Source organism: Podarcis raffonei, chromosome 3 (genome assembly GCF_027172205.1).
Source record: "Podarcis raffonei isolate rPodRaf1 chromosome 3, rPodRaf1.pri, whole genome shotgun sequence".
NCBI classification, from domain to species: domain Eukaryota; kingdom Metazoa; phylum Chordata; class Lepidosauria; order Squamata; family Lacertidae; genus Podarcis; species Podarcis raffonei.
In genome coordinates, this window is record NC_070604.1 from 20,412,753 (window position 1) to 20,438,757 (window position 26,005).

The window sequence follows — 26,005 nt, forward strand, 5'->3', positions numbered from 1 at the left end:
TTTGGGGTGATAGAAGAACTTTGTAACACTGGCAGAGGTGAGGGTGTTCTGGGATATTTGTCCAGACTAATATGAAGCTTGTTGAAAGATTAGCACCTCATCAACAAGGTACTAACTTTCAAATAAAAGGCTGATTTGCACATACTGCTAAACCATGATTTGTTTAGCCTATATAAATTTGTTTGAACGGGTGAACCCAACCCAGCAAACAAACCCTGGTTTATTTTCTGCCAGCAAACATGATATGCTTGTGAACCCATGACTCATTTTAACTATGGTTTGCTTTATGTGAAAGCTTTGCTTAAGCATGGCTTGCTTGGGCACCCCACCCCAAATGCTCATCAGGCTACAAATCCCAAGGCAGGAGTGGCTGGGAAACAAGCCAAGCTTTGGAGAAACAAAAGAAACTGAGACAACCCATGGCTTATTAAATAAATCATGGTTAAAACCAACCATAGCTTAGTGTTATGTGCAAACACACACACACAAAACACACCCATAAACAGATAGCAGTTCAGGATTTGTGGACTGCACCAGCTTATAAAAAAACCGATACTAAAAACACAGCCTAACCTGCACACAAAGCTTGATTCAAAAATTGAGCTGGGGGCAGGAATCATATTTCTACACATTTTCTTTGTCGAATTCACAAACAAAATTCATTGTAATATGACAGGCGACATCATTCCATCCCCCAGAGGCTATCATTTCTACACAGTCCTCCTCATCATAAGCATTATTTGGCTCTCCGTTGCTCCATTTGTTGAAGGTCTGCATTGGGGACCGGTCGGAGTAAACAAAATGGCCCTCTTTCTCTAGGTCGTTAATGCCAATGAAAACTCGGCTGAGGCCAGCTTGATTGATGTAAGCAGCAATTAGGCTATTGGTGTTTTCATCCTTGGGCATGCTCAGCGTTCCTCCCCTTCCTTGGCAGTAGAGCTGGGCGTCCATGTACCTCTTCTCTTCTTTCACCAGCAAGTAAGTCTTATTATCTGTCTCACGCACACCAGCAACAGCTGCGGGGGAGGGCAGTGCTGAAAAGTGAGCACTCGCATTTCTATAAACCAACTTAATGCATAGCACAATCAACCAGTGATTAAGCAAGCAAGATTGCCCCACATGCAAGGGAGAATGTTCGTCTGGACACTCTTACCTTTTTTAATGAACTTCAACTCAGTCATCAGCAAGGTCACTTGGTTATCCATTTTACCAATGGCTGTTCGTAGCTGGCCACATTCACAAGGAATGCCTGCAGAAAATCCGTGTGCAAGTTACATATGGGCATTTGCACAAAACGTCTCGCACTGTTTGCTGGTCACCCAAAATAGTGCATAAAGGTAAAGTGACCCCTGACCATTAGGTCCAGTCATGACCGACTCTGTGGTTGTGGTGCTCATCTCGCTTTATTGGCTGAGGGAGCCAGCGTACAGCCTCCGGGTCATGTGGCCAGCATGACTAAGCCACTTCTGGCAAACCAGAGCAGCGCACGGAAATGCCGTTTACCTTCCCGCCAGAGAGGTACCTATTTATCTACTTGCACTGGCATGCTTTTGAACTGCTAGGTTGGCAGGAGCAGGGACCGAGCAACGGGAGCTCACCCCATCGTGGGGATTCGAACTGCCGACCTTGTGATTGGCAAGTCCTAGGCTCTGTTGTTTAACCCACAGCACCACCCGCGTCCCAAAATAGTGCATATCTCACAGCTTTTATCCATTAACTTACTATCCTGTTACTCCAACCCTCTGGAGTAAGGGTAGGCAACCTAAGGCCCATGAGCCGGAAGCAGCCTACGGAGGCGATTTAGCCAACCCACGAGCCACCCCTGAACCGAGCCACCCACTCAGGGAGTCCCCATGTGCTGCGCTAAACTGGCGTAGCGTGGCACAGGGACTCTCTTCTGCGGCTCCAGAAATCGCTTCTGCGCATGCCCAGACGCCAAAAATCGCTTCTGCGCAGACGCGATTTCCAGCATTGCGCTGCACTGGTCCGGCGCATGGAGGATCTCTGTGAAGTGATCCGGCCCATGCCCGGTAAGCCTTGCCAACCCCTGCTCTGGAGAATACTAGTAACACTGCATTGCAGGTATTGAACCCCCCAGACCTGGCTGCTGGTACATACATATAAGACAGTTGTTTGTGTTCAACATGGTCCATCCCAGCACAAAGGAATCACAGGGGATGGTCTGTATGTTATAGTAAACCATAGTATGGAATAAACCATGTCAGACTATGAACGAACACCTTGCTGGTAGATGCTGCTCAGTTGCTCCCACTTTGCAGCCAAGTAATATAAACCACAAGGCCTGCTCTTAGCATGATATGCAAACCATCATTTTTTTCTCCTGAACAACCACGTGTAGTAAGCCAATAAAATCTTGGCTGCGCTCAAACAGAGCCCACAGTTTCCTGCAACTATTTAAGATCATAGAAATGGCTGTTGAAAATCATATCCATTCACAATTGCATTCAAACTAAAATTCTGCAGTGTCATCCCATACAAAGTAGGAATTATGCTGGGGTGGGGGGTGACTGGTTCATAGACATGAGCTGAATTTGAGAGAGTGTAGTACACATCGGTACAACAAAAGATGAGTTGGACTGGTAAGGGCTAATTCACATCTGTATGCATATCACTCGAGTTCAGTGGTTAATCTAATATGGCTGCTGAAATATTCTATCTTTAAAAACCGTATTATACAAGCTTATACAAACTATAGGTAATTTCAAGAAGATCGGCAGAAGGGACGTCAAGAAGAGTTAAGAGCCTCGGATATAAGATCTCCAGGTTGATGGACTGTTGGAGGTTGATGGAACTGACGGCAGGGGCCGAGACCGGGGAGGGGAGACGGCGGGGGAAAAAATTGGGAATTTAAAGTGTATATATGGAGATTTTTTCCTTTTTTTAAAAAAAAATTTTTTTAAATGAGAGATGGAAAAATCGTGGAATGAAAATTCTATGACCCTAGGGGAAATGTCTTAAGAGATTAAGTTCAAATATATTAGTTTTAATGACAAATAAGATTAAATAAAGTAAAAATGGATGGTTAATTGGTGAAAGAAGAGAATGTAAAATTGCAGTATATTAGGATGGATTATTAGGATAGAAACAAAGATGAAGGATTTGCTGAAATATTTAACTGAATTGGAATACATAGAGGGGGGGGTGAGGAGGTCAAGGAAATAAGCTAAAGAAAGAAAGTTAGGTAAAGGTTTGATTTGTTCTTTTTTTCCGATTGTATCTGTTTTTCTTTTTACTTTTATCTTTATTTTTATTTTTACTTTTATTTTTTATTTTTTTTATTTTTTTGATGTGACTTGTTTTTATGTACGGATTGTGTTCTCTTTTTTGTCCCTCTTTGTAACCTTTAAAACTTGACTAAACATCATTTTAAAAAAAACCAAACTATACGTAATTTCACATTTATTAATTAGGTCCTTAAATTGGATGTTAATACATTAAAACCAGTGCTGATATGGTTGGTTTACCTGGATCTCCATTAGGACCAGGTGGGCCTGCATCCCCATTATCTCCTTTTTCTCCTAAGAAAGGGAAAATAAAGTTAAGCTTCTCAGCAGATAGCTTCAAGTAGAAACAACAGCCTTTATCTTATACACTGACACCAGAACACTAGTTGTATGGGGTTTTTTAAGCCTTCCCAATGCTGACCTATGTGAAGGAAACTCAACCTCATTTATTTGTCATGATCGTCGCATATGGCTTTGTCATAATCGTGGTCAATCATCTCTTGTTCCTTGCAGAAAAAACCTCAAAATAATTTAAACAACTTTTCGGAAATAACCACCTAACAAATATTGAAAGGAAACATACCTTTTGAGCCAATGGGGCCAATTTTTCCATGTCTCCCTATGCTCCCCTTCTGTCCTTTGTCCCCTGTTTCTCCTAGAGGGGGGAAAACAAAACAAAAGACAAATTAAATGTAAATTTTTACATATACCCTCAGTAGTCAGAGACAATGGAGTGTGCCTTGAGGGGTGAAATCAAACTGCTGTGTTAGCAACACGAAAGTGATCTCCCTGGCGCCCAAGCCTGGGCAGTATGTATAGGGTGTTAAGTTGTGGGCGAACATATCAGACGACACAGCGATTCTTCCAAGCAGCTCTTTATTTGTAAGCTGGAACAGAACTGATCTGAGGAGCTCAGTCAGCCTGCTTATATAGAGCTCCAGAACAATGTAACTGTTGCCATTTTCTAAAACTATCCAATCACAGAACGTCACTTTCGATCCTTCATTTGCATACAAACTATCCAATCACTGAACGTCACTTTTGATCCTTCATTTGCATAACTATCTACAGTATCCCCCTGCTGGCCCAGGGTGAGAACTTCAGTATATAACATAGGGGTCCTGGGCTACCCAGAAAACAATACCCCCCCCTCTTGGCCTCACCGATGTATCAAAAAATACCTGAAAGCATCATGTAGTCCTCAGTCAGAGTTGCCAGAGACTAAAATTAGTTCAAGCCCCACTGAAATGAATAGATCATGCCCTCACAACCACAGGTCTGAGATTACAGCCCTTTCATTTCATCTATGCTAAGCAGACTACACGGCTGATCTTTTCCCTGTATGCATTCAAAGTCTTTATTAACAAGTGCACAGCAGCCTCAGGAAGATACCACGAAATAACTATCTGGAGCCTCACAGCGGGAAACAAGAAGGTTTTTCAGTTTTAATGGCAGCGTTATACAGCATTTTACAATGGAGCTGTGGCAAAACGAGCCTCTTTAAAAAATTGGCTGCCTCAGCAAATTCTAATGAATAAGAGATAAATATGCACATTGCAGCACAAATCAGATATAAATATTGTCAACAACACTTCAGTATCTGGCCATCTTTTTCATTATTTGCCCAGGTTTTCTATTATGCATGCAACAGAAATGGTTGCAGGAGTTTAGATTCACTGTGTGTGTGTGCACCTTTAATGTATGTTATTGGACCATAAAGAAGGCTGATCACAGAAGAATTGATGCTTTTGAATTATGGTGCTGGAGGAGACTCTTGAGAGTCCCATGGACTGCAAGAAGATCAAACCTATCCATTCTGAAGGAAATCAGCCCTGAGTGCTCACTGGAAGGACAGATCCTGAAACTGAGGCTCCAATACTTTGGCCACCTCATGAGAAGAGAAGACTCCCTGGAAAAGATCCTGATGTTGGGAAAGACTGAGGGCACAAGGAGAAGGGGACGACAGAGGACGAGATGGTTGGACAGTGTTCTCAAAGCTACCAACATGAGTTTGACCAAACTGCGGGAGGCAGTGGAAGACAGGAGTGCCTGGCGTGCTCTGGTCACGGGGTCACGAAGAGTCGGACACGACTAAACGACTAAACAACAACATAGTTCAATAGCACCCAAAAAGTGAGCAGAAGAGTGAAAAAACATGGATTGTTTTGTGTATATCTCATTCCAAGAAGAGCACACACTGGTACGGAGGTAGCCAGTTTACACAAGTTGCCTAAGAATAACCTCCGCCTGCTCAGAAGCTCTCAGCAGGCTGTAGCAACCATGGATTCTGATGAGCTATATTCCAACAACCCCCATTACAACCGTCTTGTTTCTTATTTGGTGCTGCAGGCAGAAGACCTGTAGTGGCAGATTGTAAGTGAACAAGCGGAACGTGCAAATAGAGAGCCTGAATGTTTTTTTCCACTTGACCAGTAGCTGCTACAGTAATCTGGAGGCTTCTGGGTGCATGGACGCTTCCCTCCTCAGTCTTGAATCGTTTTATAATGCAATCCTTTACATGTCTACTCAGAAGTATGGGGTTCATTGCCAAGTAAGCATGTATAGGGTTGCAACCTCAGGCCCTGAGTCAACCTGGGAAAAAACGGTGAAAAGGACACAAAACAAATACTTAAGCATTGCTAGCAATATTTGTATCCAGTTTGTGCCTTATTGTATGTATGTCCCTTATTCATGACAAATAGCTGAAACAGCCAATTTTTTAAGAGGCTTGTTTTGTCACAACTCTGCTGTAAAAAGTGCTGTACAGCATTGCCATTAAAACGGAAAAACCATCTCGGTTCCTGCTGTGAGATACCAATACTAATTTTGTGGCATCTTCTGGCGGGTATATTTGAGGCTGCTGCAATGCTCATCATGAACGGAGGAAAAATTCACAACAGTCTTCTGTGACTAGATAACAGAAGCAGCAGTCTCGTCAGCCAACATTTTGGAACCCAGCTTGAAGCTCTCATCCATGCGTGGAAAAATTAGAGCGATTATATAGGACGCTTGTGTACATATGACAGGGTGAGTTGTATGTAGGAAGACGGAAGCTCTTATGACAGATACAACCAAATAATCCCTATATTCAATACAAAATTGAGTTGTGTGAAAGGGTTCAGTGCCTTAGACGAGTGGTTTTCAACCAGTGCGCCATAGCACCTTGGGGTGCCTTGAATGATGTTGAGGGGTGCAACGGGCAACACTGGCCTCTGTCTCTCTTTCCTTCCCTCTCTCCTCTGATGCCTTCTCGCATCTCTGCCTCGCACAGCTGTTTGTTGCAGCAGCCTTGGCTACAAGTTCCCCAGGCAACTGCTGCTTCTGGGGCTGGTCAGGGAGTGCTCGTTGCCAGGAGCTGAGGTTGCCTCAGAGTGAGCAAGCAAGCGGGCGAGAGAGCCTAGCCAGCCAGTCTGCCAGCCCTTGCTGTTGAGATTAGATTAGACAGACAAGTCCCAGGCCCCTGTGGGGCAGTATGAGGAAGCACCTCTCGTTGGGGCAGGCATGGGGCAGCTCAGAGACCAGGGGCGGCAGCAGCGGCTGCCCAGAGGACTCCCAAGGAGAGGGGAGGGGAGGCTGAGAGAACACTCCACAAGGGAGGATGTTTGAAAAAGGATGAGAAGCTGCCATCTCTGCAGACAAGAGATGAAATAACTCGGCTCCTGAGCCCCACAGGGGTGCTGCAGAAAGAATGTACAGTGGTACCTCGGGTTACAGATGCTTCAGGTTACATACGTTTCAGGTTGTATGCAACAAAATTGACAAGTAGAACATTAACTGGTATTCAGAGGTTCTTAACTATTTCTTTCGTTTCTTGCAAAGCTATTTGCCGTTGTTATGGTGAGCTTGAGTGGGGGGGGCAGAAACTTTATACCTTCTCTAAAGCCAAATGCCACATTTAGTTTTTGTATTTATTTTCTAACTACTCCTTCCAGGTCTCTCTCAAAGAGCTCCCAGTGCTCTAAGTCCAGAAGAAAGGTCAAATAAAAGGGGTCAGATAAATTGGTTTCTGGTGTGCAATTGTTCTCTCATAAGATTTCTTTGCAATGAAAATAGCCTCTTATGTCTTTTTAATAATACTCACAAAGAGCCTAAGTATTTTAGAACTTACAGGCCTGGCACAAATGGAATTACAGAAATGCTTGTGCAAGTCCCAAAGCATCATTATAAACATAAACCATTGCCAGATCGGCCAAGGAATTACTTTCGCACACCCCTCCCCTTGCTCCAGGCATTAATGGCCCCCCGCAATACAGTCTGTTCACTCTGGCTGCTTCCTGAATGTGAAAAATACCTTTCCTTAGCTAAGTCTGGTATTACAAGAAAGCAGGGTACTGCTGGATTTTGGTTTTGAGAACCCTCTCTCATGCCAGAACTCTGCAAAAAGCAGAACTGAAGTACAGTGGTACCTCAGGTTACATACGCTTCAGGTTACAGACTCCGCCATCCCAGAAATATTACCTTGGGTTAAGAACTTTGCTTCAGGATGAGAACAGAAATCGTGCTCCGGCAGCGCGGCAACAGCAGGAGGCCCCATTAGCTAAAGTGGTGCTTCAGGTTAAGAACAGTTTCAGGTTAAGTACGGGCCTCCGGAACGAATTAAGTACTTAACCTGAGGTACCACTGTACCTGCTCAATCAGTTGATGCACAACAGATCCATTGGAAGTTCAATTCTGCTTGGTCACTATCTCCCACCACACCCATAGGGCAACTTTGATAAGTGGGTGGGACCACTCATGTCACTCAGCTGACATCAGGTGGGAGGGTGTTTTTTAAGCAACAGCCTGCCAGGCCAAATTGGTCTGTGGACCAGTTGTTTCCCCACTTTTGACCTGGCCCAGTATCCTGATTCCAACAGTCGCAAGCCAGATGCATCCAGGAAGTCAACAAGCAGGGCAGTGGCATAGCATGGGTTGCCAGCCGCAGGGCCATGCGGAGGGAGGGAAACAAGATGGAGTATGCATGTGCGTTCAACTGCCTAACGGCATCCGTGTCGCCCAGGAGATTGCAGCCGCAGAAATCAGAAAAGAGTCATTCTGGAGAGATGGCTTCCTGGTTCGCATGGAGAAGCAGTTTTCAATCGAGCCTAGTGACAGCAGTGGGCAGCTTTATTGAGGCAGCACTGAGTGTTGAAATTTTGATCCTCTATCAATTTTGCGCCTGGGGCAACTTCCCCTGTGGCTCCCCCCACCAAGCTACGCCACTGAGCAGTTGGTTTGTTCTCCACGACTGGTATTCAGACCATCTAGCAGCACTCCCTCTAGTGATGGAGGACAGGGCAGGAATTCCCATGGATTTGATTGCATCACAGAAGATGGAATTATGATGCCAGGAAAACTTAAGGCAGAAGAAATGTTAGGTTCCTGGCTCTCAATTCTTCCATTTCCTGATGCTATGAGCAGTTTCTTCTCTTTTGAGAACACTGGACCCGACAATACTGCCAGAAAGCCTGATATACATGATTACCCTCTACTCAGCACTAGGAAATAAACAGTTTCGTGAAGAGTAACCTCCATCACCTCCCTCTTTAAAAAATACTGACCTTTTTCTCCTGGAGGTCCAACTCGTCCTGGGCGGCCTGGGGCACCTTTCTCCCCCTTTTCTCCAGCATCCCCTGTTTTGTAGTTAAAAAGGAGATACAATAACAAAAACAATATGCTTGAATTCTCAATATGAACAAGCCTCTTGATTTGTAGTGAAAATTACAATAAGTAATAGGAGTGGGCAGCATTCAAACTCAGTGCAGATCTGAAATATACTCAGAGTCGCAAAGTGATTTCATGCTCTTTATTCAGCTCATAGTGGTGAGGAGGAATGAATGAAAGTCCCCTCAAGGTATCTGCTTTATATACATTATTTACACAATGGGCTGCACATGATTGGCTAATTCCGGAATTCTACTGTAAGCCAATCAGGTTGTGGATTCACTTCTATCTGGAGCATGATTGGGTGGTTCCTGCCAACCAATCATACTGCTGCATTGTTCTAGGACCAATCAGACTGCTGCATTCTGAATCCTATTGTTCTAGGACCAATCAGACTGCTGCCTTTTGGATCCTATTGTTCTAGGACCAATCAGACTGCTGCAGTTTGGATCCTATTCAACTCAGTACATAACACCCCTCCCCTCTAAGTTCCAGTCCTGCCCGGGAGGTCGCATTCATAGTCCTCAAGGTACGCTGGCGGCCTACATGTGCGTTGCGGCCTGGGGTGTTCCCTGGTCCGGGGTTCAGGTTCTGGCTCGTGTTCCAAGGATGCTGGCTGTGTTGGGGCTGTATGGTCTGGCGCAACCGGCTCGCTCAGTCGTGGTTCTGGTTCCAGTGTCCTTTCGGCCTCACGGGTCCTCTCTGTATTTACTAATTCTGCCTCTCCTGCTTGCCCCTGCTGCTCTATGGGCCTCACTGCCCCACTGTTCCCTTGGGACTCCTCTGACCTGTCCTCCTCCTCCTGGTTTTCTCCCAGGAATCGTCGCCGTATCTGGTCGCAGTGGCAGCGCCAGCATTGCCCCCCATCTGTTAGCACCTCGTACGACACGGCCAGTGACCCTGGTGACTGTGGCGGGTACCCATGCAGGGCCTGCCCCAAAATTCTTTGCATACACTGGGTCCTGGGCCTCGAAGGTCCGGGGGTTCCTGCCTTCCCCCACCACTACCTCATCCTGAGCTCTATCGGCGTGAAGGCGGTCCAATCTGATTGCAAGGCGCCGACCCATTAGTAGTTCAGCGGGGCTCCAGCCAGTCGTTGAGCTGGGGGTGCTGTGCTGTGCTAGAAGGAATGTGGCAAGGCGGTACTCCCAATCCCCTTGCGTCATGCGGCGAAGGGTGTCCTTGGTGGTCCGCACCATGCGTTCTGCTTGGCCATTGGTGGCAGGGTGGAATGGCGCCGAATGGATGTGGCGGATGGCGTTCTGCGCTGTGAAGGTTTGGAATTCTCCTGACGTAAATGCAGTCCCGTTGTCTGAGACGAGAGTGTCAGGGAGCCCGTGGGTTGCAAACAGCATGCATAGTACCCGGATGGCTGCGGACGTAGAAGTGGACGGTACCAGTGCGACTTCCAGCCATTTGGTGTAGGAGTCCACCACTATGAAGAATGTTTTCCCCTGAAAGGGGCCAGCGAAGTCCACATGCAGGCGTGACCATGGTGCTCGGGCGGACTCCCAGGACTGGACTGGGGCCCTTGGGGGATCTGGGTGGGATTCTTGGCAGGCCTGGCAGTGTTTGACCCAGGCCTCTATCTCTCCGTCGATCCCCGGCCACCACACATAACTCCTGGCAAGGGCCTTCATTCTTACTACCCCTGGGTGTGTCTTGTGTAGGGCTGTGAGGACCCTTTTGCAGAGGGGCTGGGGAACAACGACCCTGCTTCCCCATAACAGGCACCCCTTGTGGGCCGACAGTTCATGTTTGCGGGTTGTGTAGCCGGCGAATTCTGGCCCGGGGCTGCTGCTGGGCCATCCCCTTCACACCCAGTCCAGGACCCGGGAGATGACCCTATCTTTCTTGGAATGGTGTGCTCTTGGAATGGGGCGCTCGGGAAGCAGCTCCAGGCTCATAACCTCTTGTGCAGGTGCTGGGTCGGGGCCTGTTTCCGGTAGTGGTAGCCTGCTGAGGGCGTCCGCATGGCCCATCACCTTCCCAGGGCGGTGAATCAGTGCATACTGGTAGCTGGCAAGGAAAATTGACCACCTGAGGACGCGAGGAGACAGCACTTGGGGGGTCTGCTTTTCGGGGGCAAACAAGCCAAGCAACGGCTTGTGGTCAGTCACCACGGTGAAGGGCCGCCCGTACAAGAAATCATGGAATTTTTTTACTCCCTTCACGATTGCCAGACCCTCCTTGTCGATTTGCGAGTAGTTCCGCTCGGTTGCGTTGAGTGTCTGGGAAAAGTATGCCACCGGTACCTCTCTTCCATCCGGGAGTTGGTGTCCCAGGACAGCGCCAATGCCATAGGGTGAGGCGTCGCATGCTAGCACCACCGGCAGCCTCTCGTTGAAGTGTGCCAAGACCGAGTTTTAGACAAGCAAGTCCTTGACTGCCTGGAATGCGGCCTCCTGGCAGTGGCCCCACACCCAAGGGGCCCACTTGTCCAGGAGTCTGTGTAGGGGCTCCGCTGCCGCCGCCTTGTGGGGAAGGAAGGAATGGTAAAAGTTCAATAGTACCAAGAAGGCCTGAAGTTCAGTCTTGTTCTTGGGCGCTGGGGCATCACAAATGGCCCGTACCTTGTCCCCAGTCAGGTGGACCCCTTCTGCGTCCACCATAAATCCCAGAAAGTCCACCTGAGGCACTCCTAGTAGACATTTTTCCCGCTTCACCTTGAGACCCGCCGTCTGGAAACGGTGCAGAATGGTGCGGAGGCAGTCCTCAAACTCCTCGGGTGTGGGCCCGGCAATCAACACATCATCGAAGAAGGGGGTGACACCAGGAATCCCTTTAAGGAGAGAGTCCATTAGATTCTGGAATATGCCTGGTGCCACGCTGACACCGAATTGCAGCCGCTTTACCCTGAACGCTCCTCTGTGCGTCACAATCGTCTGTGCCTCTGCTGTGGCCTCATCTACTGGCAGCTGTTGATATGCTTGGGCCAGGTCCAGCTTGCCAAAAATTTTCGACCCAGCCAGGGTAGCAAGGACATGGCTGACCACTGGCACTGGGTATGCATGGGTCGTGAGGGCCTTGTTTATGGTACATTTGTAGTCTGCGCAGATGCAGACCGAACCATTAGGCTCGACGGGTGTGACGATTGGGGTTTCCCAGGGGGCATTAGGCACCGGCTCCAGCACTCCTTGCTCCACGAGTCAGTCCACTTCCTCGTCTGTACAGGGTTTCAGGGCGAACGGGACCCGGTGGGCCTTGAGCCTGACCGGTCGTACTGCGGGGTCAAGCTGTAGAGCAATGGGGGGCCGTATACTGTCCCAATTTCCCATCGAAAACCCCTGGAAATTCCTTGCATATGGCATCCACGTCCACTTTTAAGGTAGTGTGGTTCACCGCGGTGACGGCTAGCCCCAGTGGTCCAAACCATGCCAATCCCAGTAAGCTAATGTAGGGGCCCTTGACCACAAGCAAGTCCAGTTGCCGCGTCCGCCCTCGGTACTGCACCCTGAAGGTCCCCACCCCCATTGTGGGGACCTTACGTTTCTGGAAGTCCCGGAGGGTGAATGGGGCCGGCCTGAGTCTGGGACCCCCAGTAGGACACAGTTTCCTTAAGGTCCTTGCCGAGATTATGGATAGAGTTGAACCCGTGTCAAGCTCCATGCGGCATGGGGCCCCCTCTATCTGTACCTCTACATAAATTTTCTCTACGTTGGGGTGGGGCAACTGGTATACCTGGAAGTCCGTGAGCTCCGTCGAGTTGCCTTGGTGCGTTGGGCCCTGGGACCTGGGGCTCTTGGATTGGTCATCTGATGTCTGGCATTGGGTGGGCCGAGCCCGACACACCCGGGCGATGTGTCCCAATTTTCTGCACTGCCTGCACTCTGCGTTGCGGAAATGGCAGGTCCTCCTCTCGTGACTTTCTCCACAGCTTGCGCAGTTCCCTCCTTCTCGTCGAGGCAGCTGTGGTATGTGGGCTGCTTGAGTGCGCTGCTGTACTCGGTGCACCTCCTCCCTGTTGGATCCTGAGTCGTCGGTGAGGTCTTCGTGGTGGACCCTCGGTTGGGACGGCTGGCTCGGCTGTGCCTCTTGCGTCGACCTCTCGGCAGCTTCCGTTGCCAGGGCCTCCTCCAGAGCGACCTGGAACGTTAGGTTCTTCTTAGCGTAGAGGCGTCGTTGCAGCTTCTCATCCTTCAGGCCACCGATGAGGCGGTCACAAAGCATGTTCTCCAGCTCTGAGAAGTTGCAGAACCGGGCAGCTTGGCGGAGAGAGGTCACAAACCCAGTTATGGTTTCCCCAGGGGCTTGCCGCTTTGCGTAGAAGGCATTTCGACGAGCCACCACTGAGGGCTGTGGCGAAAAGTGCCCCTTCAGCTGTTCCATTATTGTTTTGTATGGAACAGTAGCAACGTCTTCAGGCGCAAGGAGAGCCCGGGCGATTTCAAATGTCTCCTCTCCGCAGACGCTGAAGAATATTGCCCTCTTCTTGGCGTCTTCTTCATCGGTGACCCCTTTGGCTTCTAGGAGGAAGGTGAAACGGGAGGCGTACGCTTCCCAGTCTCCAGATGCTGGGTTGAACGGCGAGAAGCTGTTGTCGGTTGCCATTCTGAGTTCCTTGTGTCCCGGAGCTGAAGCTTGGATACACGGTGCGAGGCAGCGGTGCAGCAGGTGGCGGTACTGCGGTGCTGTGTGTGGCAGTCAGCTCAGCGGGATCCCACCTTCGTCGCCAGTGAAATATACTCAGAGTCGCAAAGTGATTTCATGCTCTTTATTCAGCTCATAGTGGTGAGGAGGAATGAATGAAAGTCCCCTCAAGGTATCTGCTTTATATACATTATTTACACAATGGGCTGCACATGATTGGCTAATTCCGGAATTCTACTGTAAGCCAATCAGGTTGTGGATTCACTTCTATCTGGAGCATGATTGGGTGGTTCCTGCCAACCAATCATACTGCTGCATTGTTCTAGGACCAATCAGACTGCTGCATTCTGAATCCTATTGTTCTAGGACCAATCAGACTGCTGCCTTTTGGATCCTATTGTTCTAGGACCAATCAGACTGCTGCAGTTTGGATCCTATTCAACTCAGTACATAACAAGATCCACTGAAATAATTTTGCAATTGATACCAAAGGGACCACTCTGAGCATAACTGAGTATAGGATCACTCAATGTCATTTGGGTGTCAGTATGTGCATATATGTCTAGATATAAGAAGAACCACCTGGTGTCAAGGGTCTGGTTGGTTGTGTTTGCTCAGCAACCTCGGCTTTTGAACTCCACCATTTTTTAAGTTTTCAGAGGGATTTTCCAGATAAAAGTTAAAAAGATATAATGAAGACTAGGTCTCTTCCCTAAGGTAAATACACTCAAGCCTGGTCAATGGGAAAAGGCGAAAGGTAAAGGGAGACAGTACAAATGCAAGAGGAAATGAACTGGCTTCTCAGAATCTAATGAGGTCTTGAGAACGGCAAAAGAGAATAGAAAAAAAGATGCAGAAAGTTCAGTTTCGGAAAACAAGAACAGCATGGTCACAGAACATTCAGATACATGTTACCCATGCAATGGGAACACAGTAAACTTCGGACAGAGCTTCTGCATTTAGTCATGGTTTCCATTCTATTATCAACTTAAAAACAACAGCAACAATACATGATAAGACATTCGGGGACACACACACAAATTAATATAAAGCACTAACCCATTAGACAAATGCAACATTTAAATGGCACCATAGGTCACTAGAAAATGTAGCAGTGGAAACTCTGGGATGTTCTCAAATGTCTTCATTGATCAATAGCCCTCCTTGTGAAGGAAAATGTGGATAATGTACTGCTGTGCATACAGTACATGCCCTTAGAAAAACTAGCCATGCCCTTAGCCACGGCTCCAGCAAGGTTACCTGACACCTTTTGCCTTTGTGTGAATGCAGCCTCTGCCACAGGGCCATTCCAGATGTGAAGTGGGTACTTTTTTGAACTTTGCTGTAGCATCAAAGGCACCCAACCAACATCCTCCAGAAAAAGAAATATGATTGCTCCAAAGTACTAAGACTCAAGGCTGCGGAGAAGCTGAGGGCATGAGCTGGATTTCAGCCAACAGATGAAAGGCTCCAAATCTCATTAGCACTCCTCTAAGCTAGCCAGCTACCCCCATGACAGTTTAGATCAGGCACTGATGGCTTTTTAGAGATTTTATATTAGCTGTGGCCTTCGCAGGCCATTTTGTGCTTCACTGAATTTCTTCATCAATCTCCTTCACTATTATGATTATAGCTTCTAATTAGGTAGGATATGTGGAACCATGAGCAGATTTGGGACCCATCACCCTTTCTTTCTCTGGCAGAGATAGACAGATAGTTCAGTGTTTCCTGATCATTTGAGGAATATGAGATTGTTGGAACTCATTAAACAGTCAGACCTGTGCATGCTAACAACCATCATTTTTAGCATTTGTGCGACAATATATAGAAGGGCTTCCCCCAAAAACATAAGCTTACTGTTCATACTCTGTGTGGTTTTGTAGTTTTATCTAGTGGTAATGCTTTGACTTTACAAACAGGCAAACTAAGATAGAGTAGTTAAGATGCTTTTCCAAGGTCAAAGAAGGCATCAGTAGATCAAGATTAATGCCCCCATCTACCTAGTCTGTGCTCTGCAGAATAGACTATTCCTTTCTATAAATATGCACTATATTAAATCTAGTTAAGAGACAACCAGTCCCAATTTAACACTGCTCTCCATTTTCTCTAAAGTGCTGTGCTACCTGTTTGAATAAAAGCATCCTACTAAATTCAGACATGCGGGAGGCAGTGGAAGACAGGAGTGCCTGGCGTGCTCTGGTCCATGGGGTCACAAAGAGTCGGACACGACTAAACGACTAAACAACAACAACAAATTCAGACATTACATTTGGATAGTTTCATCCCCAAGGTGTAAAAATCAGCATTTTGGCTTGGGCAATGGCATTCTGGAACATAAAGGCAAAATGGGCAAGGTCTCTGTCTCTCTGTCACACACACACACAATTTCAGTATATACCATTCTTCCTTCACAAGAGTGACTCATACCCCAGCCCAGTTTATGCACAGTAGGCAGGGAAAGAGTATTGCCACCTTTTCCTCCTGCAGAAGGAGCAGCCACATTATACTCTGCTCTACCTTTCCCTGTCTTCACTGCAAAAGACATTTGTCTTCCACTGCATAGTGCTTTAGGGGCCTTTCTCATACCTATATAATGCATGTGCCATTATGCCAACAACCACATGCTACACATTAGGTAAAGGTAAAGGGACCCCTGACCATTAGGTCCAGTCATGGCCGACTCCAGGGTTGCGGCGCTCATCTCGCTTTATTGGCCGAGGGAGCCGGCGTAGAGCTTCTGGGTCATGTGGCCAGCATGACTAAGCCGCTTCTGGCGAACCAGAGCAGCGCACGGAAACGCCGTTTACCTTCCCGCTGGAGCGGTACCTATTTATCCACTTGCACTTTGACGTGCTTTTGAACTGGTAGGTTGGCAGGAGCAGGAACCGAGCAACGGGAGCTCACCCCATCGCAGGGATTCAAACCACTGACCTTCTGATTGGCAAGTCCTAGGCTCTGTGGTTTAACCCACAGCACGACCCGCGTCCCTTGTAATGCTACACATTAACTATTTCTGCAGGCGGACTGTACACGTGGCATAACTGTATACTACTGGCTTAAATTTGGTTGAATAATCCTTCCCTCTTGAACTGTAGATCTGTAAAGGAGTACGGTAACTCGAGCAAAACTCTGCCTCAAACTGCAATTCCGAAGATCCCTTGTGGCAAATCCGTAATGATGGCATAACAGTGATATAAGCTTACGGCACATATATGCCCAAGGGGTACACACCGTAGATGTAAGCTGCCTTTTTGTGTGCTGTGTTTTTATTGGCTTGAATTTGTTTTATCATTTGCATGAGAAGGCATTAGTGCGTAAGTACACTGGGACAACAAATTAAACTAGGTGGCAATTGGCGAGAATAGCAATGCAAAAAAATGACGTCCTTATACTTTGAGAATGAAATGTTGAAGACATTAAGCAACCAAAATGTAAATTTCCTTCATTTGCTAAAATACCAAAGCATTAATATTTAACAACTGCTGCAACACTAGTTAGGTGTGTTTACTTCTTGTAGTAGTAATAATAATAATAAATAATAATATTTTTATTATTTATACTCCACCCATCTGGCTGGGTAAAAAAAAAGCACTCAGCCATAATGCTTAAAGCATGGGATCTGGCATCACATTTCTTAAATAATTCCAGTTTATTCCAACTGGCCCTTTATTTACTTTCCCTCTTTTTTAAGTGTAGCGGCCTTAAGGTCAGAGGCAGAATGTTCAGGCACGACAGTTCCCAGAAAATGTTTTGGAAATGTTAAAAGGAGGGCAGAAGGAGGGTTGGTAGGCCATACTAACTAACCCTAGGGAGAATGAAGTCAAGAGACATGCCAATTAGTTTCTCTGAAAAACATGTTCCGCAAGCACTACAACTGTTGATCCAAAAGGATGCTTCAGAGAGACTCGAATTCCTTGCATTGTACCATCATAATAGGTTGTCATTCTTTTCTACAGGTGACTGCAGCTGTGTCTTTAACAGCAGCTCAGTGCACAAACTTTAGAAGATGGTGCTTGTTTCCATGTAGCTTCATCTACTGATCTATGCATATCAGGCCATTGTTAAATGCACTGAAACAGCCATGTAGGAGGCATCTATTTTTTCCTAGTCGGTGGGCAACTCTAAATTCCCAGAGATGCAGTCCAGGATCCAGTGGAATTAAAGAACGCATCAGCTAATCAGCAGTGATCTAAGTGACAAATTCACTTCAAATATATAAAGGTAAAGGGACCCCTGACCATTAGGTCCAGTCATGACCGACTCTGGGGTTGTGGTGCTCATCTCACTTTATTGGTCGAGGGAGCCGGTGTACAGCTTCCTGGTCATGTGGCCAGCATGACTAAGCCACTTCTGGCGAACCAGAGCAGTGCACGGAAACGCCGTTTACCTTCCCGCTGGAGCGGTACCTATTTATCTACTTGCACTTTTATGTGCTTTCGAACTGCTAGGTTGGCAGGAGCAGGGACTGAGCAACGGGAGCTCACCCCGTCGTGGGGATTTGAACCGCCAACCTTCTGATCAGCAAGCCCAAGGCTCTGTGGTTTAACCCACAGAGCCACCCGCATTCCTTTTTCAAATATATAATGCAGGCCTAAAAGAAAATTCTACAGCATTCTTAACAAGTGATCTGGAAATGCAACAACAAATTGGATTTAGCACCAGTATGCAGAATTCCAGAACAGGCTACATGCCAGCCTATATGGAAATAGGGAGGCACCCCTTTGTGCAGGTCCCCTTGAAATTCTGCCATCAGGAAATCTTCCAAATTTCACAACACTTTTCACATTACAATCCTTGGTGGGGGGGGGTGTTTGAATTTTGACAGGTACTAGGATTGTGGGATGAATAAAAAGTATGACAGTACCAGTATCAGGCAGGTTACAGCAAGCATGGGATGCCTGAAGCCAGATGCCACTGGACTACAGTTCCCATCGTTCCTGACCAGTGGCCATGCTGGTTGGTGCTGATGGGAGTTGGAGTCCAGCAACATCTCAAGACCTACAGCTTTCTCAGCCCTGGTTTGACAGAGAACTAAGGGTGTGGGTGTGCAGTGATGTTTAATCACCACCACCATTAAAAACTCTCCCAGGTCTTGCCTACAATTCCAGTGGTTGATTTCTTTACCTCCCTACCATAAGACTAAAAGCTCCTTCCCCTACAGAGGCGAAGCCTTAGAAAAACAAATATGCACATGTAATTTCATAGAATCACAGAATTGTTGAGTCAGAAATGACCCCCAGGGTCATCTAATCCAACCCCATACAATGCAGGAATAACAGCTTAAAGAATCCCTGACAGATGACGATCTAGTTTTTTTTAATAATAATAATAAAAAACCTCCAGTGAAGGAGAGTCTACCAGCTTCTGAGCTCAAGTTCAACTTTTTTATTCCCCATGTTCTGTGCATTAGTATAAAGACAACTAAAACCATAAATCATTTCCTCCAGCTGCTTCCTTATTGGTTTTTCCTGCCCATTAGCAAGTTCCTGTACTACTGACCCAGTTTCCTGTACACCAATGAAGTTATTGTCCCTAGTACTTGATGTGTCCTCTAAAATATTATCTCCCACTTTCAGGATTCAGTTTAACACTCTCTGATCAAGTTTGTGAAACTCCTGGTGAACGCATTCTAGCCAACCGCTGTGAGGTACAACCCATTTTCTATTTAGCCAATAGAAAACACCTAACAATCCTGAAAGCAACCTCGGCAAACAAAAATATGACTGGGTGGGATCGGGGGAACTTCATTGCTCATGAAAATAGATACACGCGTTACCTTTTAGGCCTGGAACCAGAATCTGAACAGAGCAGGATTCTTCTGCAATATGCTGAGCATATCCAGATGTTGGCAGAGACAGGAAGGCAAGGCTAATTACAGAGACAAAGAAAACCAGATCACTCTTCATAATGAGCTTGTCCCTTACTCCTAAAAGGAAAGAATGAATAAACAGTTAAAAGGAATTCCGAAGACTTCCAGTAGTTCCAGGCTGTGTTTGCAGTGCTCTACAGTCCAGTGCCTCCTACCTTTGCAGCATGTAAGCAGCTTATCATGTACCTTGTGTTGTGCAGTATATAGAGTTCCACAGGACGTCATTTGCTTAACTGTGCAGGAAAGCTATATCGGGGGTTCTCAGACTTGGTCAGAGAGTCTTTGCAAAGCAAAGAAATATTCGAAACCTCCCAAGTGCAACTGAGAAAAGGGGCCTTTGCCAAGCCAAAGCTCACTCTTGTCCTCAGCCCAGGAAAAAAGTTCAGACTAACAGATCAAAAGAAATAGAAATGCAAGGCTGAAGAGGTTTTAAGGTTCCCCAGGGAAGGAGGGCGAAGAGAGAGGGAGACTCGCACACTACAGACAACACAGCAGGCAGTCACAGAGTCCTATACTGCACTGATTGGGAGGAAAAGGCTGGCAGCCAGTCTCCAAGCCCAATCAATGCATACGGTGGGAGAGGTCAGCTCACGGTTCCCTTAGGGAGGCCTGAACTGCATTTTCAAAACCGCTATGAGAGTTCAACTGAGGGAAATGAAAGCCGCTTAGGAACAGATCCCAAGTACAAATGCATTGGGCGAGATGAACCTAATGAAAAACTGCCTTAAATTGTTTTGTTTTCCACTGCTTTTCTTGTTTGCAAGCTCAAGAGGAAGAACAAACGTCAATTTCTTCCTGAATTAGCATGGGAAAATGGATTGGGGCTGTCTTGGTTCTAGGTGGCCTGCACTGAATTCTATGAGATAAAAGAGGCACTGGCATCACTAATGGCAGGGAATGAAGATGGAGAAGGGCTTGGGGGAAAGGACTGGAACTCTCTGTTCTGCCTCCACCTGTCAAACCTGGTGTGCATATAGGTAGTGTATATTCCTGAGGACTGCTATCACTTCTAGAAAGGCCCAGCTCGCTAATCCTAGATCTGTAAAGGGCTTGGTGCAGTTACTCACTACTGTTGCAGTTTCTTGATAAAGTTGCTTTAAGGTCTGAACCCTGACACTGAAACAGGCTTCAGGACTAAACTCTGCCTCCTCCTAAACCTCCTACATTGCTTTAACCATTGTTCTTCAGCCTGTCAACAGATGTTGTTGGGACTACATCTCCTGTCATCCTTGGCTGGGGATGATGGGAGTTGAAAAACAACATTTGGAGACCCAAGGTTGAAGAATAGTGGCTTAAAATATTGTTTGCACGCAGCTGAAATATTATGTGAGGAGTACATATGGGGAACCGCACTGCTGCCCATCCAGGGTGGTTAAGACTGTCCACAAAAATATAGATGGCGCAGGTGGTTGAGTAATGGGGCTACTGACTCAGCATCATGGCTGCAGGGCTCAAAGTCTCCAATAACCACTGGTACCTAATATTAGGCCTGGCCATGAGATGGCTGGGAAGAGCAAGAAGCAACTTACTTCTCCTCCTTGCTTTTGTAGGAGCTGACCATTGCCTTCTTTAAACGCATCCTTTCCCAACCTGGTGCCTTCCGGATGTTTTGGACTACAACTCCAACCAACTCCAGCAAGTATTGATGCACTGCCTGGGGCTGAAGAGAAATGCAAGCCAAACATCTGCAGAGCACCAGGCTGGCGGGAAGATGGATTAATCCCAACTTCATTTCTTCCCCCGGGTCTGTTAGTTCCCTCGGCCCCACTGCACTTCCAGAGCAGCTTAACATATCAAGCTTGCTTTCTGCAAACGTGAGATGAGGAGAAGATTGCTAGGAGCCTCAGAGCCCTGGATCCTACCTCCTTTCCTTTATAGTCTTCCTAGTCCAGGTCGCTCCCATCAGCAATGGCTACTAGACGGCGCCCAGAACTGGGAGATTATTCTGAGGTGACTTGGGTGCCTCAGAAATACTTGCAGTGCCATCGCAGCATCTCTCCCACACCTCAGAGACCATTTAAGGGATCTTTATTTCTCTTTTTTTCCCCTGTTTCCACATACATTTGTCCTCTCCTCCTTCCACTTTTCAGTTCTCCACAATTAACCCCCCCTGCTGCGGTTCTTATTCTTTTCTATTCTCCTTTGACTTGACACCACCACCAACCCTACTCACCCGGCATCCTTCCTCTTTTACTCTTGTTTTAATCTTGTTTTTGGGGGGTTTCTACTAGGCCTTTCATCCCCCCTTTTTTGTTTCCATAGGTATTTCTCAGAAGCAGAGCTTAATTCAAGTCAGGGCTTCCTAGAACCACCTCCAGAGCTCCTTTCAAGCGTTGGGCTCCATTCTGGAAAATGAGCAGGATGACTGTGAGAGTTTCTCCCTCAGTCCCAGATAGTTCTTCACAGCCAGCAACCACTCTTGGAATCCTTTCCCAGTCAGAGGCTATAATTTTGAAGCCTGTCACTTTTTAATTAAGTACTGCCTGGAAGATGGTGTGTAGAGGCCAGGTCAGGAAGGGAACCCACCAGAACTCACCAATGGGAAAGAGCATTTTCCCTCTCAGTTGCTGCTGTTTCCATCTCTCCCTCCCTCCAATCTGACTCTTAGAAAACCTCACCAGTTCCAAAAGTTTCCAATGTTTTTTGCACCCATGCAGATCACACCACGCCTTCCTCCAAGATGTTGGCCAATACCGTTTAATTACTGCCACCTTTTTTTCCTGGCAAGACTTAGCTGCCTTTAACAGCAGCGTGGCAGGCAAAAAATTAAGCCGAGCATATTCAATATGCCTTACTCTTTTTTAAAAGAAAAAAAGAAAATCAAACAGTATTATTTTTGCGGCTCAGCAATGTGGAGAACAGAGCTGCCATCCTTTTGCAACGCTAGAAGGACATATTACGAGTTGGGAAAGGTTTTGCTTAGCATTTATCTGTGCTATTTTCCCTTTAGATTTATTAGTTAGCTTCTGTGAAGACAGCTCATTTTTGGTCTGCTACCCCTCAACACAAACTCCACCCTATGAGCTTACTTTACACTCTCTACAGACTGCAGTAAATATTCAAGTGACTACTACACCATCTGTAAGAAGACACTGCAGCATGTGTGCTTTTCAAAAACTGTTAAAAACTAAATCCAGAAACTATACTCCTCTACTGAACATAATATGCTCTCTCTTTAGCTTAGCTTCCATTAAAAAATTAAAAAATAAACGCTACACCACTGTTAATCCAGCCTTAAGTTTACTACCCACTCCACTGAGCAACTGTATGTGGCCCCGCAGTCTATCTTCTTATCTCAGGCTTTCAAAGCATCACCTACCTTACAGTTGCAGAGAAAACAGGCACCGTAGCACAACCTCTGCCTGGAGGGACACTGCGCAGATGAACCTCATTGCTACTATTTACAAGAGCCTGATAGTTTTTAATTTGAAGCGAACTCGTCTCCTGCTCTTCGACATCCAGCAAATCAGACCCAACAGTTGCAAGCGTTATCTATAAACAGCTTCCTGTTTGAAACAGCTCAGCTGTCCAGCAGGACAGTAATTAGGAGCAAAATGTGTGGGAACGCTACAGCGACCCATGATGTAAGCTGCTTCTTTTGGCAATGCACTTTTTTTGGGGAATGCAGAATGCCTCCCCGTTCACAACTCTCCTTCCCATGAAGAGAAATCCTTGGTTAACCATTTAGGTCTGGCCAGTTGCAGGAATGTAAACAGGATCCAGCTAGAGCAAAGCTTCTGCTGTCTCCCTTTAGTTTTCTGACGGGATATTTAGAAATGCATCGTGGCCATGGTTCTCATCAAATCCTGGCACGTGGCTTAGAGACATTCTACACATTGAACACAGCAAGGTAGTGGAATTATGGACTGTACCACTTCAGACCATAGGTAGGGGTGTTAAAAAGGCCCTATAGTGTAGAAACTGGAGATAACTGAATTGTAGGGAAGGCTGTATTTCATCTGCAGCTCTTGACCAGCACCACTTCTGCCTGGCCACAGAAACTTGGCAGTTGCTGTTTCCCATGTTGCTTGCAGCACATTGGAACTGTATTCAGGCTGCCTTCTCCCAACAACTGCTAAGACAAGGCAGTAGCAAGGATAAAACCTAATCAAGTGCAATAATCATATCACCACTGAAGCTTGTCTTGGCTGCTAAGAGAAGGCACTTCCTGTGGGAATAGCTATGAGTTTTGTGCCACATGCAAACACACCACTTGTAGCTGCGTTTTCCAAGGCCAGTCAGAGCCTTTTCACCTCCCGAGATGAAAGCCACTGTCCTAATCAGTCCCTTCCTCCAACACAGTGGAGAAGAGTGCTGCCATGATGTTACTAGTCCTATGTATTGGGTACAGGCCCTGGAACCAATATGGTGCCATGAATGTGTCTTGTCTTCCTGAATCTTTGAATGCTCAGGACAGATAAAAGGAAATACAGTGGTACTTCAGGTTAAGAACTTAATTCGTTCTGGAGGTCCGTTCTTAACCTGAAACTGTTCTTAACCTGAAGCACCACTTTAGCTAATGGGGCCTCCCGTTGCCGCCGCCGCATGATTTCTGTTCTCATCCTGAGGTAAAGTTCTTAACCTGAGGTACTACTTCCGGGTTAGCGGAGTCTGTAACCTGAAGTGTCTGTAACCTGAAGCGTATGTAACCTGAGGTACCACTGCACAGTCAAAATTGTGAAACACATTCCCACAGGAGGCAGCGGCGGCCACATACTCAGAATGGCTTTAAAAGAGGACTAGACCAATTCCTTATGATAAGGCTATCAAGTGGCTACTAACCACGATGGCTTTGCTCTGCCTCCACAGTTGGAAGGCAGTAATACCTCTGAATACCAGTTGCTAGAAATCTCAGGGTGAGGGTTCTTGTTCTCGGGTCAAACTTGCAGGTTTCCCAAAGGCATCTGGTTGGCTGCTGTGAGAACAGGATGCTGGACTAGATGGGCCCTTGCAGGTTCCAGCAGGCCCTTGGGTCTCCATTTGTTTTTGGACTACAACTCCCATCATCCCTAGCTAGCAGGATTAGTGGTCAGGGATGATGGGAACTGCAGTCCAAAAACAGCTGGCGACCCAAAGTTTGAAAAACCCTGTTCTATACTATAATAAAGGCGTGCTCCCCACAGTGCGGTTTGCATGGTATTAAAAACCAATAAGCAATGCTGAAGCCCCCAGGTCTTCACAAGCCTTAATATAACCTAGGATAGATAGATCCCTTTGTGTACTCGGAGGGTGTACTACTATAATGGCAACTGCTGGGAGAAAACGTTTTAAAAGGCCCCAGCGTATTCGTACATCCCTAGCACCAACTGCTCTAGGACCTCTGGACTGGAGCCTAAGGCTCTTGCTATGGCCATCTAAAAATAGAGACACAAAATATTTGTGGAAAACTACTATTTGACCCTTTAATAAACCACACTGGGCCATTAAAATGATGCCCCACCCATTCCCATTTCTCCTTATCTTGAAAGAGCACAGTAGGGGGAAAACCTCGCTTATGCACCAAGAAACTCCCAGAAACAACTGATTATAGCAGCTCATATTCCACCATGAGCACAGCCAAATTATAGTAGGCTATTATCAGCAGCAGCTGCTGTCCTGTCAGCAGCTGCTGTCTGGAGACCCTTCTGAGTGGTATTCATTGATCATAGGACAGATTTACGTAAGAAAAAGGCCTTATTATACATGTTCTCTTGATGAACAAGGTTTCCAGTAGTTCATCTGTCAGAGTAGATGGATTAATAGTAATGATATTCTGGAAGGCTTTGAACTGCTAAGATAAAACTGAGGTGCCTTTGGTTTTGCGGTACCCCCCGCAAGGGGCTTAAGTCCCAAGTCTCCATCTGTCTTGTTTGGGGTCAGCGCAGAACATCCAAGGTATAGCAGCCAGTGAAATGGAAGAGGAAAAGACACCTCAGTACTCTTTAATTTCTCACTACCCTTCAGGAAATCTTTGAATCAGGTCCATTGCTTGTTGGCCCAAGAAAGCTATTACGGTATATGCCCATGTGGATTCATGCAGATCGGTTGAATCGTATCTGCAGCAATGTGGAATTAGAAAAAAGGATGTCACAATAAATAGAAACAGCTTCTGAAAGCAAGTAAAAACTCTTCCTTACCGTCGTTATTTGTCTGGTAGCTGGTGGTTGCAAGTCTGGTCAAAGACATGGTCCTCAATTAGGAATCAAATAGAGTGGTACCTCGGGTTACATACACTTCAGGTTAGACTCCGCTAAGCCAGAAATAGTGCTTCAGGTTAAGAACTTTGCTTCAGGATGAGAACAGAAATTGTGCTCCGGCGGCGCGGCAGCAGCAGGAGGCCCCATTAGCTAAAGTGGTGCTTCAGGTTAAGAACGGACCTCCAGAACGAATTAAGTACTTAACCCGAGGTACCACTGTAGTATGAATACTTGTTAACCATATGCATCAGCTTAGTGGAAGCATTCGCTTGGGAGCTACTGTATTTTCCAGCAATTAGTTTCAAATACACAGGAACTCTGAGCCAAGCTGGAAAGCAACAATTTCCCTTTATTCATATAAGTAGTTCCTAAAGAATCAGAAGACACTCACAACCAACCAATAAATCTGTTTGATGTGCAGAATGTGACTGGGTTATTTCAGTCCCTATCCCCCCCCCCTTTGAAGACACTGTTACATACAA

The 26,005-nt window shown here is 46.5% G+C and overlaps 1 protein-coding gene across 3 annotated transcripts; it reads right to left on the reverse strand.

The window, feature by feature from the left end:
• On the reverse strand, nt 1-23,653 carry COLEC11 (collectin subfamily member 11). 3 transcript variants are annotated; one of them, XM_053380735.1, is made up of 7 exons: nt 22,667-23,653; nt 19,255-19,404; nt 8,786-8,857; nt 3,829-3,900; nt 3,486-3,539; nt 1,154-1,249; nt 1-1,034 (listed from the first exon to the last, which is right to left on the reverse strand). In XM_053380735.1, exons 2-7 carry the CDS (start codon nt 19,382-19,384, stop codon nt 625-627), a joined length of 834 nt encoding a protein of 277 aa, XP_053236710.1. In that variant the 5' UTR covers nt 19,385-19,404; nt 22,667-23,653; the 3' UTR covers nt 1-624. The 3 variants fall into 3 exon arrangements, with proteins under 3 accessions (XP_053236710.1, XP_053236708.1, XP_053236709.1); XM_053380733.1 differs by lacking the exon at nt 22,667-23,653 and adding an exon at nt 19,503-20,495; XM_053380734.1 differs by lacking the exon at nt 22,667-23,653 and adding an exon at nt 19,503-20,492 and having other exon boundaries at nt 1-1,016.
• Nucleotides 23,654-26,005: the final 2,352 nt, after the last annotated feature.